This window comes from Oncorhynchus kisutch, linkage group LG25 (assembly GCF_002021735.2).
Source record: "Oncorhynchus kisutch isolate 150728-3 linkage group LG25, Okis_V2, whole genome shotgun sequence".
NCBI lineage: Eukaryota > Metazoa > Chordata > Actinopteri > Salmoniformes > Salmonidae > Oncorhynchus > Oncorhynchus kisutch.
This window is the reverse complement of record NC_034198.2, coordinates 22,884,288-22,901,633: the sequence shown is the minus strand read 5'-3', so window position 1 is coordinate 22,901,633 and position 17,346 is coordinate 22,884,288. Positions and strand designations below refer to the sequence as shown.

Below are 17,346 nucleotides of genomic sequence, written 5' to 3'. Positions count from 1 at the left end.
AAGTGTTACAGCAAACCAGAATTGTTACAAATTTGACCTTGAAAAGGGATCTTATGAAATATGAATTAACACATTATGTACATATTTCCACATGTTTTCTACAGATTATCTTGGTTAGTAAATAAGTACAGTCCAAGATATTGACAGAACAGTACAAAGTAAGTTGTAGTTTTTCTCTACATCATGCCATCCTCCACATGCCATTTTCACCATTGAACTCTAGTAACCCCAACAGTCAGGCAGCATTTCTGATTACATCACCATCCTTGCTGCCCTGGCAACAAGCTCCTCCCCTCCCTGTCATCACATCACCCTATCTCCTAGCAACACCCTCACATCCACGCTGATTGGAGGTGCCCACACACCCCTGCTCTGTGATTGGTTCATTTTCACGTTTGTAAAATATCACAACTATGATCACAGCTGGCACGATTTGGGTGTGTGCTACCTGGTTTGTCAGCCTGACTGTACATTCGCCATAATAATCTATTTCAGGTGGGTTGATATGGTTGCTCCTCAAGTACAACCTACAGAAGAAATGCCTACAGAATGCCTACTGACTAAAAACATACATGAATAAGCACAAACTATTTTATAAACTATAAAATACATATTTAGTTATTTATGAACATTTATACTCATAAGCATTAAAATTCATGAACATTTACATGTTTATGTATAAAGCATTTATATGTAATTATAAACATTTTATAATGACTTATTGGTGGAAGTTTTTATAAACTATTACCAAACCTCTTGTTAAACAATATAAACGACTGTGAATACTTGGGTGCAATCAAATAAATGAGTATCTTTCTATACATGCAAAACAATGGATATCCAATATTTCAATGATAAAAAAAAAAGAAGTTATAGATGACTCCTTCAATTCGTACAGGTGATCGAACACATGCATTGATAGATATATCATTTCTACAACGTCAACCACAGGTGACCATGCAGTTCATACAAATTATATTCAACATAGTGTTGGCCTAATCTGCACTAGTAGACTTCCAAATGCGTTACACATGCTGTAAAGAATACATTAATTCATTATTAATAGGTTAGGGGGAAATATTTACCTTGTGTAGGCTAAATCCACCATTATTTAATGGTATATCCATCTCCAATAAATTGCATTGTCAAAAATCAGACATTTGTGAATAAAAAGGGGAAAAATCTAATTGATCAAGATTGTCAAATGTGTTTCCCAAAGTCCATGGACTATTGCATGTGTCCTCCTTTCTGCAAGATTTCGAAATGAGTTATTGTTCAATCAGTGTGAAATCTGAACACAGCTCAGACCTGTAAGTGATGGTTCTGCGCTTTGAACTTGAGTGATGAACTTGGACTTGGCTTTGAGCTTTATCAATATAATGGGGCGGGGGAAACCGAGCTAGGCTCCCGGTGCACTCGCACATAGGATACATCCAATGCTATCCGAATGTACTACAGTAACCTTTCCATCGCTTTCTTCCGTTTTTTTCCGAAACTACAGCGTTCAGCGAATCACCCCATCACTGGCTGAGACTGTGAGCCCTGCCTCTTTTCTCATTGGACTGGACAGCCTATCCAAGCTGTCAGCCCATGTGGCGTGGCCGGGGAGAGCATGTCAGACATTTAAATTAAATAGAGAAAGGGAATCAAAGAAGCGAGAGAAATTGGAAGGGCTAGGCAGGGAACGGGAAGAGCTCGCGATTCCTCCCGAACAACTGTAGCACGGACACATCACAGGCAAGCGCGCTCTCACCGACGGAAGATAAGGGATTATCGAGGGAATTTTTGATAACGTTAACTGTTTCTTTACTAATATATCTCTCATTTTGGTGGTTTCTACAGATATTAAAACACCGAATTACAGGTAAGTTGTTCTGATATTGCTAGACTAGCAATGTTATAGCTTCTTCATCAAGTTAGCCGGTGAGATGTTCCCTTATGATGACCGGCGTCGTAGCAATAAACATAAACGAACTCAAAATAGATTTCCTCGATATCAGCTGGCTTGTTTTTTTTAATCAATTACTACACTTTCTCGTTACAATGTTCATGCATTGTAAGAGTTACATCAGCTAGCTGACTTATTCTCAAAAATAGTGACATTTTTGCTAGGCTAGGTAAAGATTTTGGTCGCCATCCCCTACTTAGATGTTGCTTCCTCTAACCAATGGTTGCGTGGAACGTCATCGGCCGTGTAATCGACTGAAAGACTGCTGTAACATGTGGAGGTTAGCTGCTACGTGAAATACCTAGCCAAGCGTCTTAACCTGGCAGGCGCCAGCCTGGGCAGAGGAACGCTCTCATAGGTTCAGGCGCAATTTCAATAGTGATGCCTGCCATTGCGAAGGCTAGCAGTTGAGTTGCTATGTGTTCATCACTACCTGGATGCCAACACGTTTTAATCAATTAAATGGCAGTTCATCAGTGAATAGTAGTTATGTTTGATTATGCTTGGGACACCTCTATTATGCTGGCTAGTTATCCGTGTGCCGCGTGCTTGTGTCCCTGGTCTCAATTTGGGAGTAGCAGGAGTAACAATGGTTTGATTAGCTATGCCAACATCAAAGGGTCATTCATAATTCAATTAATTTAGTTTTTGGGGGGTGTTGATGCCTGGGATAGTATTGAATTGGATGCCTCTCCTTTTGAGAGCCTTTTTTTCTGGTGCTGCTTTTTCTGATATATTTTGGTTACATTTTCTGCATGGCTAGTAGGAGGTGAGCATGATGTATTTTGCGCACCCTCTTAGTCTAATTGCAAGACAGTAATTTGATGAGTCATATTGTAAAACTCATGCCTGTATCCGTGTCTCTGAAGACAATCACTTTCACTCAGCCACAGTCACCTTCTGAACTTCACTTAAAGGGAACTTCGTGTGGAAGTATCTTTTGGTATTTGTTTAATTAGTCCATATCTTAAACTTTATTGCTGAATTGCAAAACATTTTAGGACTGTATCAACAGTGGACTAATGAAACCACAAATACCAAAATATAGTTTGAGTGGTATTTTCCTTGAATATTTCAAATAGGCCTTATATTTGAAATAGGCCTTGGCTAGTCCAAAAGGTTTAGCATGAATCTGAGGTTTTGTGACTTGGAAAAGAGAGCACCTAATCTAACCACTAGTCTCTGGACCTTGTGGGCTCAGGGTAAGAGTTGAATACCCCTTGCTTACCCAGACTAGTATTGCATTAGAAATGGACATCAATGTTTGGTGAGCCTACCCATCCCAGCACCAGCCAGGACCCTAGCTCTCTTTATACCAGGACTCTCCAACCTTGTTCCTGAAGAGCTACCATCCTGTAGATTTTCACTGAAACCCTAATCTAGCATACTTGATTCTAATAATTAGCTGGTTGATAAGCTGAATCAGGTTAGTTACAACTGGAGTCAGGTTGAAAACCTACAGGAGGTTAGCTCTACAGGAACAAGGTATAGTCTCCCTGAGTGAACGGGCTGGTGCTTTTTTTTGCCTACTTGACAGGTATGTCATCGAGGCCCGGGATGAAATGTCCTGGCTTCTAGAGATGTATGTAGTCTTTAACTTCAGCGGTATTTGTCATACATCATGTTATTGCTATGTATAACAACTCCAGGTACTTTTCATGTGTTTTAGTATCTATGTGACAAGTTGAGCCAAGTCAATTACTAGTATGTTCTATTTGAGGCAGGTGATACTATGCTACCCTGGTTGGTGTATGGCTTAGATTTGAACAGATTATTATTTTTTATAGATTGTCAATCAATACAGTTCCATTGTAATCTGTACAAGAATACCATTATTCTCTTCCTGTACAGATGTTGGTCTGTGTCACTCCCTCATAGGTTGAGTTATTATATTACACAAAATGGCTGTGGAGGACAGCGGGAGACGGGAGGACAGACAGAAAAAATGACAGACTGAGTGAGCAGGGGAGAGACAGATGCACCAAGAGATGGAGAGAGAAACACACACAGGAAGGCTGTGTGCTTTGTCATCCATGGCATGGTGTCACTGTACAGTAGTTGTCATTGTGTTGCATAAGTAGATATCCAACACATGTAATCAATCAAGGCCCTGCTTTACAGTGATGAGATTCAGGTCAGGTAGATGATAATCCACCTTAATCCCTGTAGGTTTACTAGGCTACTTTACTAACCTGCTCCTACCCAGCCCTCTATGGCCAGGCAGGGTGATACTCTATAGGGCGGAGGAGTGAAGGGTGATTCTCATGAAACTGGCGCTTGACCCAAATAATTCCTCTTGGATCACTAAGATTAGATCTGTATTTTTCTATTTCAGAAATGTTTTTTTCATCTTCCAAACCTGCTTATTCTTACCATAATCCACCAATATTTCGGAAATATTAAGAAATGTAATTTATACTTTAGCAATTTTGGCTTAATCTGATAGTCCCTTTTTTTCTTTATGCTTTAAGTACATTGAATGTGGTTTATACAGCCATATTTCTTGACCACTCCTACTTAATCACATAACTGACGTTAGTTACCAGCACACCCATTGACTATACATTAGAAATGAAGGTTCTCGTTACCTAAACTGACCTCAAATTGATGTCGTAACGACAAATGTGTGTTTTGATAATGAGCCCCTTAGAACAATTTGCAAGTAATGGGAGATGGCAAGTTGGTACGGTAATGGTTCTTTACGTTTTTTCCAATTTGAGCTTTTTTGTAATTTTGGTAAAGAGGGTGTTTGAGAATAAGATCCTCATTCTGAAGGCATATAAGTGAAGAAATTCAATAAACTTGTGCTCGTCTAAGGACGATGATGATGCATAATGTGAATTAAACTTTACAAAAAACATTTTTTACAGCAACTTGAAAAAGTTTTAGGTTAATGAAAAAACATGTTCACAGATGGTGTTTTTGCGTAATAAATATAATTGTTTAATGTAAACTTCAACTAGTATACAATTTGTTTGATTTATGGACAGTACAGCAATGTATGTGTTTATATATAATTTGTATTTTTTTTATTCAAATAAGTTTGGTTTTTCTAATGTAGAATTGTATAAATTGACCTGAGAATTTAATCTGGACACATTTTGGTAATGAGAATTTAGTGTGAGAATGTTCAAAATTCAGGTGAATATGTAATAATAATACAAATAAGACACTGCAATAAACAAGGCATCTTAGCCTTCAGATTGATAATTGATTTTTGCAGATGCATCATGGTTATCTAACTCAATTTGCTACTGCCATGTTTTTATTTTTTAAACTGCTATGGCATCCTGATACTCTTACAGATGCATGGCCACTGCTCACAGGATGCTGACTTCTCAGCCAATAACAATACCAGATGTGCAGGCGTTTGTTCCAAGGCAGCACTAACAAACATGATCTCGGCCTGAAATGACATAACCTCTCTTTCCATGTGTACTACACACTTTCGAGTTAGACAGGTTTGTATTTATCCTTGGCTAGGCATTCAGACTTTAGTCTTCTCCTAGCTAGGTATTTACCTGACAATGTGCCCTAGGCTTGTAGAATGTAGGTAAATAATGCACGTGACTTCAATGGCTAATTTCTCTGAACAGAGAACCCCACTCCCCCCACCAGATTCATAATGAATACATTACAAAGAATGAAGAAGCAATGGGTGTACTCCAAGCAGCAGCTCCATACTAGTCAGACATAGAGAACTGATGCTGTATACTGGTTGTTGCGGTGGGATTGGTATGGGGGGGGTCCGTGGTTGGCTTTTGATCATTTTATTGGATTCCTCATGTCTTACTCATTGTTACGAAGATTTATGGCCCAAATCCGATGTTATGTATTATATGAATCGTATAAAATAAAGGGCCAATTTGGGTGCATCAAATTATATTTCAACAAAGTAATGTTTCAGGAATGCTAATTTTATGTTTCTAACTACAAAAACAATTTCGGAACAATCTGAGATGGTGGGGGTTATGAAATGACCCTATTGTATGTTACAGTGGGGGGGGGGGGGGTATTTAGTCAGCCACCAATTGTGTAAGTTCTCCCACTTAAAAAGATGAGAGGCCTGTAATTTTCATCATAGGTACACTTTCAACTATGACAGACAAAATGAGAAAAGAAATCCAGAAAATCACATTGTAGGATTTTTATGAATTTATTTGCAAATTATGGTGGAAAATAAGTATTTGGTCACCTACAAACAAGCAAGATTTCTGTCTCTCACAGACCTGTAACTTCTTCTTTAAGAGGCTCCTCTGTCCTCCACTCGTTACCTGTATTAATGGCACCTGTTTGAACTTGTTATCAGTATAAAATACACCTGTCCACAACCTCAACAGTCACACTCCAAACTCCACTATGGCCAAGACCAAAGAGCTGTCAAAGGACACCAGAAACAAAATTGTAGACCTGCACCAGGCTGGGAAGACTGAATCTGCAATAGGTAAGCAGCTCGGTTTGAAGAAATCAACTGTGGGAGCAATTATTAGGAAATGGAAGACATACAAGACCACTGATAATCTCCCTCGATCTGGGGCTCCATGCAAGATCTCACCCCTTGGTGAGAAAATGATCACAAGAACGGTGAGCAAATATCCCAGAACCACACGGGGGGACCTAAGTGAATGACCTGCAGAGAGCTGGGACCAAAGTAACAAAGCCTACCATCAGCAAGGGCATTGAAGATGAAACGTGGCTGGGTCTTTCAGCATGACAATGATCCCAAACACACCGCCCGGGCAATGAAGGATTGGCTTCGTAAGAAGCATTTCAAGGTCCTGGAGTGGCCTAGCCAGTCTCCAGATCTCAACCCCATAGAAAATCTTTTGGAGGGAGTTGAAAGTCCGTGTTGCCCAGCAACAGCCCCAAAACATCACTGCTCTAGAGGAGATCTGCATGGAGGAATGGGCCAAAATACCAGCAACAGTGTGTGAAAACCTTGTGAAGACTTACAGAAAGTTTGACCCCTGTCATTGCCAACAAACGGTATATAACAAAGTATTGAGATAAACGTTTGTTATTTTCCACCGTAAATTCATTAAATCCTACAATGTGATTTTCTGTATTTTTTTTCTCATTTTGTCTGTCATAGTTGAAGTTGTACCTATGATCAAAATTACAGGATCTCATCTTTTTAAGTGGGAGAACTTGCACAATTGGTGGCTGACTAAATACTTTTTCCCCCCACTGTATATAGTACGCTGTGTTATTGGGAAGGTGGGGGACTCTCAGTTCCATTCAAATATATTTTGTTGAGTTATCAGGGAATGTAGCTATGCTTCAGTGGATGGACACACTGGCTAAAGAACTCACTGGACTCTGTATTCAGATGCTACACACACACACTGCTGCCAGTCATCTGGAGTTATGAAAATATGCTGCAATCACAGTAACCAATCGCATGATGTTATCATTACAGAGGAACGGAGCGAGCAGTCCCTAGTTTTTAGTTAGCCCATCGGACAGTAAGAGTTAACGTAGTTAACCAATTAAGAGTGGTGATGATGTAGGCCCACACTGGCTCACTGTCCGATGGGCTTACTTTAAATCTGTAAAGTGTTCTTCAATGTTGGTCCTATGCACCCGCAGGGTGTGCACTGTGCAGGCTTTTGTTCTATCCCAGTTAACAAACCTATAGCCTTTTAGCCTATGAAGTGCGTGGTAATTTGAATTAATGCGGACCAGAACAAAAGCCCTGTAGCCTTCCAGGTTTGAAGAGCGAGGACTGCTGTAACACTCCTATTAGGGGGTCATCAGTACTGTAGGGGCTCGGTTCCACCAGCTGTATTGTGTTGGTGCCCCTGCTCTGTGTGAGGGCGCTAACAGTAGGCTGCTGTGTGTTCAACTAGGGAACCGTTAGCTACAACTTGGAGTAGAGAGCTTCACTGCATCGATCAGTGAACTGGGATAAACTGATTGGCCCCTCCCCTGCCGTGTCATTGGTTGGCTGGCCTGCACGGAATGGCCTGGCCCAGGAACGAAGGTTCTGGGCTGGATGATGAGTTCACTCTCAAACTACTGTTCATGCACTGCGACTACACACAAACATGAGCACACACTGAGTATCTCCTCTGCTTCTCTTCTTAATCAGATGCAGATCTCTGCTTCCCAGCCCAGTCTGCTGTCGCCTGAGGTGAACTGGCTGGTTGACCTAGAAAGCACCTTTTTATAATGCTGTGCTGAGCATGACTTTGTGCTAAAGAGGCTTTCGGTGCTCGTTTCCACAGACCCATTCAGTGCTGCCTGGTCAAGCAGTCGAAATCTATTGTTGTCAGTGTAAGACCCCTTGCAAGGGGTGAGGGAGTTGACAGTCGCAAGCTACTGTCTGTCAAAGCGTGGGTGCAAATAATTAAATTTTTCTGTGGGGAATGGGAATTCTCCCATAGGGTCGTTTTGTCTAGACTTATGTTGCCCCCCCCACTCTCTCTCTTTCTTAATTTCTCTGAATTCTTTCAGTCTCCTTTTCTCTCCCCTACTTAGTTCACAATTTTCTCAGGCTGTAGTTTTCTCATTTGTGATACTGCTGCCATCGTGCACCAGTTATTGTTTAAGAAACTACAGCAATGTGCATAAATAAAGGGTAAACTAAATGAACTTCTAACTAGGATTGTGACAATACGAGTAGCCTATATCCTCTTAAAAAAAAAAATTCATGGCAACAAAAACAATATGAAGCAGACCCAAATCTTTTTCAAATATTGTGTGCTATAGCTTGGAAAGTAAACAAATGTGACTGGGTGACATTGTTTTTGGTTGCCCGAAAAATGCTAATTCACTATTTACACACACACAGTGTTTATATATTGCCTGCACATAGGCAAGGAATCAGAAAGATCCGCACTGAACATCTTTGTATTTTTGTTGCTATCAGTCAAATTCTCAGAGAAGGCTGATCTACCCTGACTGCCATAGTCTTCACATTAAACAATGGGGAGGAACCAGAAATATCAGTTACAGACTACTGGATAAATCAAATAAATAAATCAAATTAACCTGCCCAATTGGGGAAACCTCAGAGCATGCTCAACTTGCATGACTGCTTAGTTCACTTGCCCCAGGTGATAGGACAACCCTTTTATGTCAATCCCTGCTTCTAAGTATCGTGATACTGGTATCTTCTCAACCCTACATCTAACCCAATCTCTCACTCTTCTCCTCTCTCCTCCCACACTAGACCTTTTATTCCCAGGATGGAGGAGATTGTTGTAGCCGGGATATCGGGCCGGCTTCCTGAGTCAAACAACCTTGAGGAATTCTGGGAGAACCTCTTCAATGGGGTTGACATGGTAACAGAAGATGACCGAAGGTGGAAGCCAGGTGAGCCCTCGTGACCTTTCCATGACCTGGATGTGATTATGACCCATAAACATCAGACATGTTGCGGTTTTTATTTGTTTCTTTGAACTCAAAGGACTCACAACAAGCTTTGAAAATCTGACTGACACACAAGCTACCTTGCATCACAGTGTAATCTACACCGTAAACTGATGAGTAGCTTGTATCATAAATTGGGTTGCAGTTTTGAACCAAAACATACATTGTAGACCAATATTTCATTCGAACATCTGCTGTAAATGATGTGGGTGTACTGCCTAGTCATGGAATGTTACATCAACCACATGCCTAGCATTTCCTAGTATGACCTGGTTAGCTATACTTTTCTTTTGCATCACCATCAATGTGGGCAGGTTAATGAGTAGAATGCTGAATGCTTCCTCCAGTCTTTACTGGCCCGTTTGTCAGTCAGTCATTCATATATAGGGTTATTTATAGGGTTATATATATCTATTACTCAGCAAAAAAAGAAACGTCCCTTTTTCAGGACCCTATCTTTCAAAGATAATTCGTAAAAATCCAAATAACTTCACAGATCTTCATTGTAAAGGGTTTAAACACTGTTTCCCATGCTTGTTCAATGAACCATAAACAATTAAGGAACAAGCACCTGTGGAACGGACGTTAAGACACCAACAGCTTACAGACGGTAGGCAATTAAGGTCATAGTTATGATAACTTAAGACACTAAAGAGGCCTTTCTCCTGACCCTGAACACCAAAAGAAAGATGCCCAGGGTCCCTGCTCATCTGCGTGAACTTGCCTTAGGCATGCTGCAAGGAGGCATGAGGACTGCAGATGTGGCCAGGGCAATAAATTGCAATGTCCGTACTGTGAGACGCCTAAGACAGCACTACAGGGAGACAGGGCGCATTGTCCTCGCAGTGGCAGACCACGTGTAACAACACCTGCACAGGATCGGTACATCCGAACATCAGACCCGCGGGACAGGTACAGGATGGCAACAACTGCCCGAGTTACACCAATAACGCACAATCCCTCCATCAGTGCTCAGACTGTCCGCAATTGGCTGAGAGAGGCTGGACTGAGGGCTTGTAGGCCTGTTGTAGTAAGGCAGGTCCTCACCAGACATCACCGGCAACAATGTTACCTATGGGCACAAACCCACCGTCGTTGGACCAGACAGGACTGGCAAAAAGTGATCTTCTTTGAGGAGTCGCGGTTTTGTCTCACCAGGGGTGATGGTCGGATTCGCGTTTATCATCGAAGGAATGAGCGTTACACTGAGGCCTGTACTCTGGAGCGGGATCGAGGTGGAGGGTCCGTCATGGTCTGGGGTGGTGTGTCACAGCATCATCGGACTAAGCTTGTTGTCATTGCAGGCAATCTCACCGCTGTGCATTACAGGGAAGACGACATCCTCCCTCATGTGGTACCCTTCCTGCAGGCTCATCCTGACCGTCCATTATGACAATGCCACCAGCCATACTGCTCATTCTCTGTGTGATTTCCTGCAAGACAGGAATGTCAGTGTTCTGCCATGGCCAGCGAAGAGCCCGGATCTCAATCCCATTGAGAAATGTCCGAAATTGCAGGTGCCTTGGTGGAAGAGTGGGGTAACATCTCACAGCAAGAACTGGCAAATCTGGTGCAGTCCATGAGGAGATGCGCTGTAGTACTTAATGCAGCTGGTGGCCACACCAGATACTGACTGACTTTTGATTTTGACCCCCCCCCACTCCCCTCCCTTTGTTCAGGGACACATTATTCAATTTCTGTTAGCCACATGTCTGTGGAACTTGGTTTGTCTGTTGTTGAATCTTGTTATGTTCATACAAATATTTACACATGTTAAGTTTGCTGAAAATAAATGCAGTTGACAGTGAGTGTTTCTTTTTTTGATGAGTTCTATAAACCTAGATGGTTGATGGGGGGGGGGGGGGGGGGGGCTGTGTTGAAGCCACCATGCCGTCATCTTGGAATTCATCAAAACAATAGGAACACGTTCCTAATATTACCCCTGCCCCTTTGCCCTCAGAACAGCCTCAATTCATTGGGGCATGTACTCTGCAGGGTGTCAAAAGGGTTCCACAGTGATGCTATGTTGAGTCTAATGCTTCCCACACAGAACTGTTGAGCATAAAAATCCTTCTTAAACTCGTCTCCCTCCCTTCATCTACACTGATATTGAAGTGGATTTAACAAGTGACATCAATAGGGGATAGTTGCTTTCACATGGATTCATCTTGTCATGGAAAGAGCAGGTGTTCTTCATGTTTTCTATACTCTGTGTATAATTTGATTATGTGAGCTAAACAAAAAATATCTAACATTTTTAAAAAACATTTTATAACTAATGTTCTTGTCCCCACTACAACAAAAACATACTTAAATACATTTTAATATTGTCAATTTATTTGAAATACTGTAGAATTCCATTCATTTACTATGGAGGACTGCTCCTACTATGGAGTGCCTATGTGGCTTCGAACCCTCTCAATGGCCGATACATAGCATCATTAATCCAGATGCTATACACATCATTGATCACAACCCACATGAACCCAAACGAGCGCTGGTAGCCGTTAGCTTTACGATGAGCCTCTGTGTAAGAGGTGCTCTGTAGTCGCTGAAGGTGTCTTGTCAGTGCTCTGCCATGCTCTGCTTGCCGTTGCTTTTCACCACCTGGCTGAGGTGCTGGGCTGTTGGCACTTCTACTCCTTGGCTTGTCTTGTCTTTAGCTTCTCTCTCTCTCTCTCCTTCCTCTTTATTTCTCATACTCTTTCTGGCTCTGCCTAATTCACTCAGTTTTTCTTTCTTGCTCGGTCTCTCTCTCTCTTTCTGCCTTTCTCCCCATATTTTTCTTCTTAGCCCCGTCTCACCTTCCTAGCTGTCTCGCTCTCTTACTCCCTCGTTTGCTTGGTTTCTCTCCTCTGCTCTCTCTCCTCTGCTCTCTCTCCTCTGCTCTCTCCTCTGTTTCCTCTCTCTGTGAATAGCACCTCTCATCAGTCAGTGCCTGGCAACCAGCTAAAGCTCGCATTCATGTAATAAAAGGCTCCGGGCGAACGGCGCCCCTAAGACCACACACCACAGGAGAGGTGGGAAAAGCAGGGATGGAGGGAGGAGAGAAAAGGAATGGAGAAAATAAGGGAGGAGAGGAAAGGCCCTTGTTTGCTGTCTGCATAGAATTACTGGGAGGAAGGAGTAGTCCTGCTTTAGATTGTGTAGAATGATTACTTGAATTAATATGTTCACTATTACATTCATGGGGGAGTTATCCAGTCAGTCAGTCAGTGACTACAGGTAGAACACATGCTGTCTGGGGAAACCCAGTTATCCGGTTATTTATCCCTCAATGCTCCGTGTCATTCCCATTCATTCCCAGGTCTGTACGGTCTTCCAAAGAGGAACGGCAAGCTGAAGGACATCAGTCGGTTCGATGCTGCGTTCTTCGGGGTCCACCCCAAACAGGCCCACACCATGGACCCCCAGCTACGCCTCATGCTGGAGATCGCCTACGAAGCCATTGTAGACGGAGGTGAGGAGAGGGGTGATGAGGGGTGGATGGATGAGTAGATTTTATTTGGGAAAACTGTGTAAAGATACCAAGTCAAATATATTTGTTTATTTGGATCCCAATTAGCTGTTACTATCACAACAGCTACTCTTCCTGTCATCCACACATTTAGATTAGATTACACACATGTCACAAAGTTAATGTTTTAAAGATTTTATAGACCTGTGTGTGTGAGATTCATTGGTGTGTGTGTACAGGTCTGAATCCGACGGAGCTGCGTGGCAGCAGGACAGGCGTCTACATCGGCGTGAGCGGCTCGGAGGCGGGCGAGGCCTTCAGCAGAGACCCAGAGGAGTTGCTAGGATACAGCATGACGGGCTGCCAGCGTGCCATGTTCGCCAACCGACTCTCCTATTTCTTTGACTTCAACGGTATGATCTCATCTAACACGGCAGTGGGTTCTCTCAAGCAGTTTTGTCACATGGTATCAATTGTCTTAATCTATCCCTAACGCTACAGTCTCCTGAGTTTTGTCTCCTCTCTCTGTCCCTCCAGGCCCCAGCACAGCCATCGACACCGCCTGCTCCTCCAGCCTACTGGCTCTGGAGAATGCCTTCAACGCCATTCGCCACGGACACTGTGACGCCGCCCTGGTGGGCGGGGTCAACCTGCTGCTCAAGCCAAACACCTCTGTGCAGTTCATGAAGCTGGGCATGCTCAGTCCGGAAGGAACCTGCAAGTCCTTTGACTCCTCAGGTAAGAGAGGGAGAGACCTGGATCGTGTTCAAAAATGTGCAATGTACAGAACTAAATGTTGAAGATAAAATGCTTCTCATGCTGAAAGCACACCCACATACAGCAGCACTATTTCCTGGTCCGACCCTGAAACCACATTAACGTTACTTCCTGGTGCGCTCCTCTCTGTGTTCCCCCAGGAAACGGTTACTGCCGTTCGGAGGCTGCGGTGGCGGTACTGTTGACCAGACGTTCCATGGCTAAGAGAGTGTATGCCACGATACTCAACGCTGGTAACAACACTGACGGATACAAGGAGCAGGGTGAGCCGACACCCCATTATATAACACACCACGGAGGGTACCTGCCCTGTCTGGAATGAAACCCTAGACATAGCCCCTATCCCCAAGGCACTGAGGCAGACCTCACAAACCTAGGACTGTTTCCTGGTCTGATATACATCTCCAGCCCCTACCCCTTAACTTTCCCCAGATCTATAAGGATTTGATGACTGTAAGCAACATGGTTATATTTCTGCATAACCCTCTGGTAGGTTACATATGGTTTCCACTATATTTCTCACACCAACGTGTGGCCTGGCTTACGTAAGTGTCCTGTACTGTAAATGCCAAGCAGTAGCTCAGTAGAAACGTTATTTTTGTGGAGAAACAATTCAGTTGCATTTCCCATAATGTCTTTTGGCCTATTGCCCAATAGGTTGTGAGGCCTCACTGACCCACTACGCACCCCTTGGAGAAATAACACCACTTTTTAAGTCTCTATTCAATGTAACAGGCCCGCTACACAAGATGCGTAACTTTTATCTAACGTGAGACACTCCTATTAATTTAAACGTAACCTGGACATACGCAGCATGGCTCCATGAGAGGCTTGTGTTACTCAGCGTAAAATTACACTCTGGTTCTATTTTTAAGAATTTGACGTGTGACTCGCGCCCGAGAACACTTAGTGGCTTTGCTCACGCTGGCAAAGTTCCACTTCCAGTGTGGCAGCTAAAAACCCTGTGTTTTCCTGACGCCCCTTTGGAACCCCCCTGTAATCTGTGTTTTCCTGACGTCCCCTTGGAACCCCCCTGTAATCTGTTTTCCTGACGCCCCAGTGGAACCCCCCTGTAATCTGTGTTTTCCTGACGTCCCTTTGGAACCCCCCTGTAATCTGTGTTTTCCTGATGCCCCTTTGGAACCCCCCTGTAATCTGTGTTTTCCTGACGTCCCCTTGGAACCCCCCTGTAATCTGTGTTTTCCTGACGTCCCCTTGGAACCCCCCTGTAATCTGTGTTTTCCTGACGTCCCTTTGGAACCCCCCTGTAATCTGTGTTTTCCTGACGCCCCAGTGGAACCCCCCTGTAATCTGTGTTTTCCTGACGCCCCAGTGGAACCCCCCTGTAATCTGTGTTTTCCTGACGCCCCCGTGGAACCCCCCTGTAATCTGTGTTTTCCTGACGCCCCAGTGGAACCCCCCTGTAATCTGTGTTTTCCTGATGCCCCAGTGGAGCTCCCCTGTAATCTGTGTTTTCCTGACGCCCCCGTGGAACCCCTTTGTAATCTGTTTTCCTGATGCCCCCGTGGAACCCCCCTGTAATCTGTTTTCCTGAAGCCCCCGTGGAACCCCCCTGTAATCTGTGTTTGTGGTGTAATCTAGCTAATACCCGGCCAGATACAACTCTTTTTGAAATGTAGACCCATTAATGTGGTGTAATCGACACACACACACACTAACCTTTCCCCCAATCACTCCTCACACACTTAGCACTGCAGGCATGTGTTCATATACGACCTAGCTGAAGAGGAGACACATTCTCTGGAGTGGAACACACACACACACACACACAACGTTTTAGGATGTTCAATACCACACTTCACTCCCATGCCCCCTCCCTCTGCTCTGCCCAGTTTGTCTGTCTTTCTGTCACACACAACAATAAACACACTCCCAGACTGGTGATCCAGTCACAGCATACCAGCCTGCAGTATTTACCAGTCAATTTGAAGTGGATGACTAAGGTACAAGGGCACCATGAGCTAATGACCCTATAAACAGTGACATAGCTCTTAGCCACTCCGGGGAGACGTTTCCCAAGGTACAGATCTTAGGATCAGCTTTCCCTCCATCACCCCTAGCCTTTACCATTAGTGTGGAAAATGCTAAACTGACTCGAGATCAGCGTCCATGGGCAACCTTACCCTTCACCGCTCTTAGCCACTCGTGGTAGTGCACGTCGGTGATATTTGTTATACCAAATTACCTAAAAGTAATCTGAATGGCTACAAAATAATTGTTTAAATGAAGTGATGTATTGATTGGTGTGTTCTTCCCAGGTGTGACGTTCCCCTCAGGTGAGATGCAGCAGCGGCTGGTACGTTCTCTCTACCAGGAGGTCAACATCACACCTGACCAGGTGGAGTACATTGAGGCCCACGGCACCGGGACCAAGGTGAACACACACACACACACACACATATATCTATATATACACGCGCACAACACTTGATTCATTGTTGTTGGATCATATCACCACCACACCCAATAACGTAATGTTCTGTGGAAAGGTGTTCTGTCACATTCCTCCCCCTGATACATCTGGTTCCCTCTCAGTATTTGTTTCACCTGGTGACTTCCGTCCTTTCTCCTCCCAGGTCGGCGACCCGCAGGAAGTGAATGGCATTGTCAGTGTGTTCTGTCATTCAAAGCGTGACCCACTGCTCATTGGCTCCACCAAGTCCAACATGGGCCATCCAGAGCCTGCCTCTGGCCTGGCCGCGCTGGCCAAGGTAAGAACTGGAATGGTCTGGGCTAACCTCCATACAGGACAAAAAAGTGTTCTAAAGTCCCAATATGTGCAGGCAAGCCCAACACACTTTTCTGTCTCTCTCTCTCCCTCCATATTTTTCTCCCTTTCTCCCTTTCTCTCTTTCCTTCCATATTTTTCTCCCTGTCTCTCTCTCGCTCTCCCCCTCTTCCAGGTTGTGTTGTCTCTGGAGCGAGGTGTGTGGGCTCCCAACATCCACTACAACAGCCCCAACACCGACATCCCAGCCCTTAGTGACGGCCGCCTCCGCGTCGTCAACGAGCCCATACCAGTCCGCGGCGGCATCGTTGGCATCAACTCTTTCGGATTTGGCGGCTCTAACGTTCACGTGATCCTCCGCCCCCCTGGTTTCAACACACCAAAAAGCTTTAAAGTGCCCCCCAAGACCCCCTCTGTGTCCTCTCAAGTACCCAGGCTCCTCCAGGCCTGCGGCCGCACAGAGGAGGCTGTCTCTGCCCTCCTCAGCAAGGGGAAGGAACACTCGGGCGACGACAACTTCCTGTGTCTGCTGAACGAGGTGTCTGGAGTACCCACGGCGGGGATGCCCTACAGGGGCTACACTTTGATTGGCTCCAAGGATGATGTCACAGAGGTGCAGAAGACTGAGGCCACGCCCAGACCGTTGTGGTACATCTGCTCAGGTAAGAGAGAAGACAGGAGTTAGGAGAGAAGAGTTTATTCAAGCCTCAGCCTAATGGTTAGTGTTAGGATTGGGGGTTAATGTGATCCAGGATCTGTGGTTAAGGGTAACTTCTACCTCGAATGATGAAAGCAGTGGTTTAGGAGAAAGGTGTGTGTTAACACTTGTGTATCTCAGGTATGGGCACCCAATGGGGTGGGATGGGCCGCAGTCTGATGCAGCTGCCAGAGTTCAGGGAGTCCATCTTGCGTTCGGACATAGCATTGAAGGACACGGGGATGTGTGTGTCCAGTCTGCTCATGGAGGCAGATGAGAGCACCTTCGAGGACACCGTCCAAGCCTTCGTAGGCCTTGCCGCCATACAGGTACAGCAGAGCAGC

The 17,346-nt window shown here is 44.3% G+C and overlaps 1 protein-coding gene across 2 annotated transcripts in view; it reads left to right on the top strand.

Moving 5' to 3' along the window:
• The first annotated feature begins 1,509 nt into the window (after positions 1 to 1,509).
• The window catches only part of LOC109870358 (fatty acid synthase), a 33,258-nt gene continuing 17,421 nt past the window's right edge, over positions 1,510 to 17,346 (top strand). The window contains exons 1-11 of one of the 2 annotated variants that reach the window (XM_020460846.2): positions 1,510 to 1,737; positions 1,843 to 1,864; positions 9,123 to 9,265; positions 12,630 to 12,782; positions 13,019 to 13,192; positions 13,317 to 13,517; positions 13,697 to 13,819; positions 15,836 to 15,951; positions 16,154 to 16,288; positions 16,481 to 16,967; positions 17,144 to 17,331. In XM_020460846.2, coding sequence (XP_020316435.1) covers positions 9,139 to 9,265; positions 12,630 to 12,782; positions 13,019 to 13,192; positions 13,317 to 13,517; positions 13,697 to 13,819; positions 15,836 to 15,951; positions 16,154 to 16,288; positions 16,481 to 16,967; positions 17,144 to 17,331 — 1,704 coding nt within the window. In that variant the 5' untranslated portion in view covers positions 1,510 to 1,737; positions 1,843 to 1,864; positions 9,123 to 9,138. Of the gene's footprint in view, positions 1,865 to 9,122; positions 9,266 to 12,629; positions 12,783 to 13,018; positions 13,193 to 13,316; positions 13,518 to 13,696; positions 13,820 to 15,835; positions 15,952 to 16,153; positions 16,289 to 16,480; positions 16,968 to 17,143; positions 17,332 to 17,346 lie in introns of both variants that reach the window. The other variant, XM_020460845.2, reaches the window with a different exon arrangement.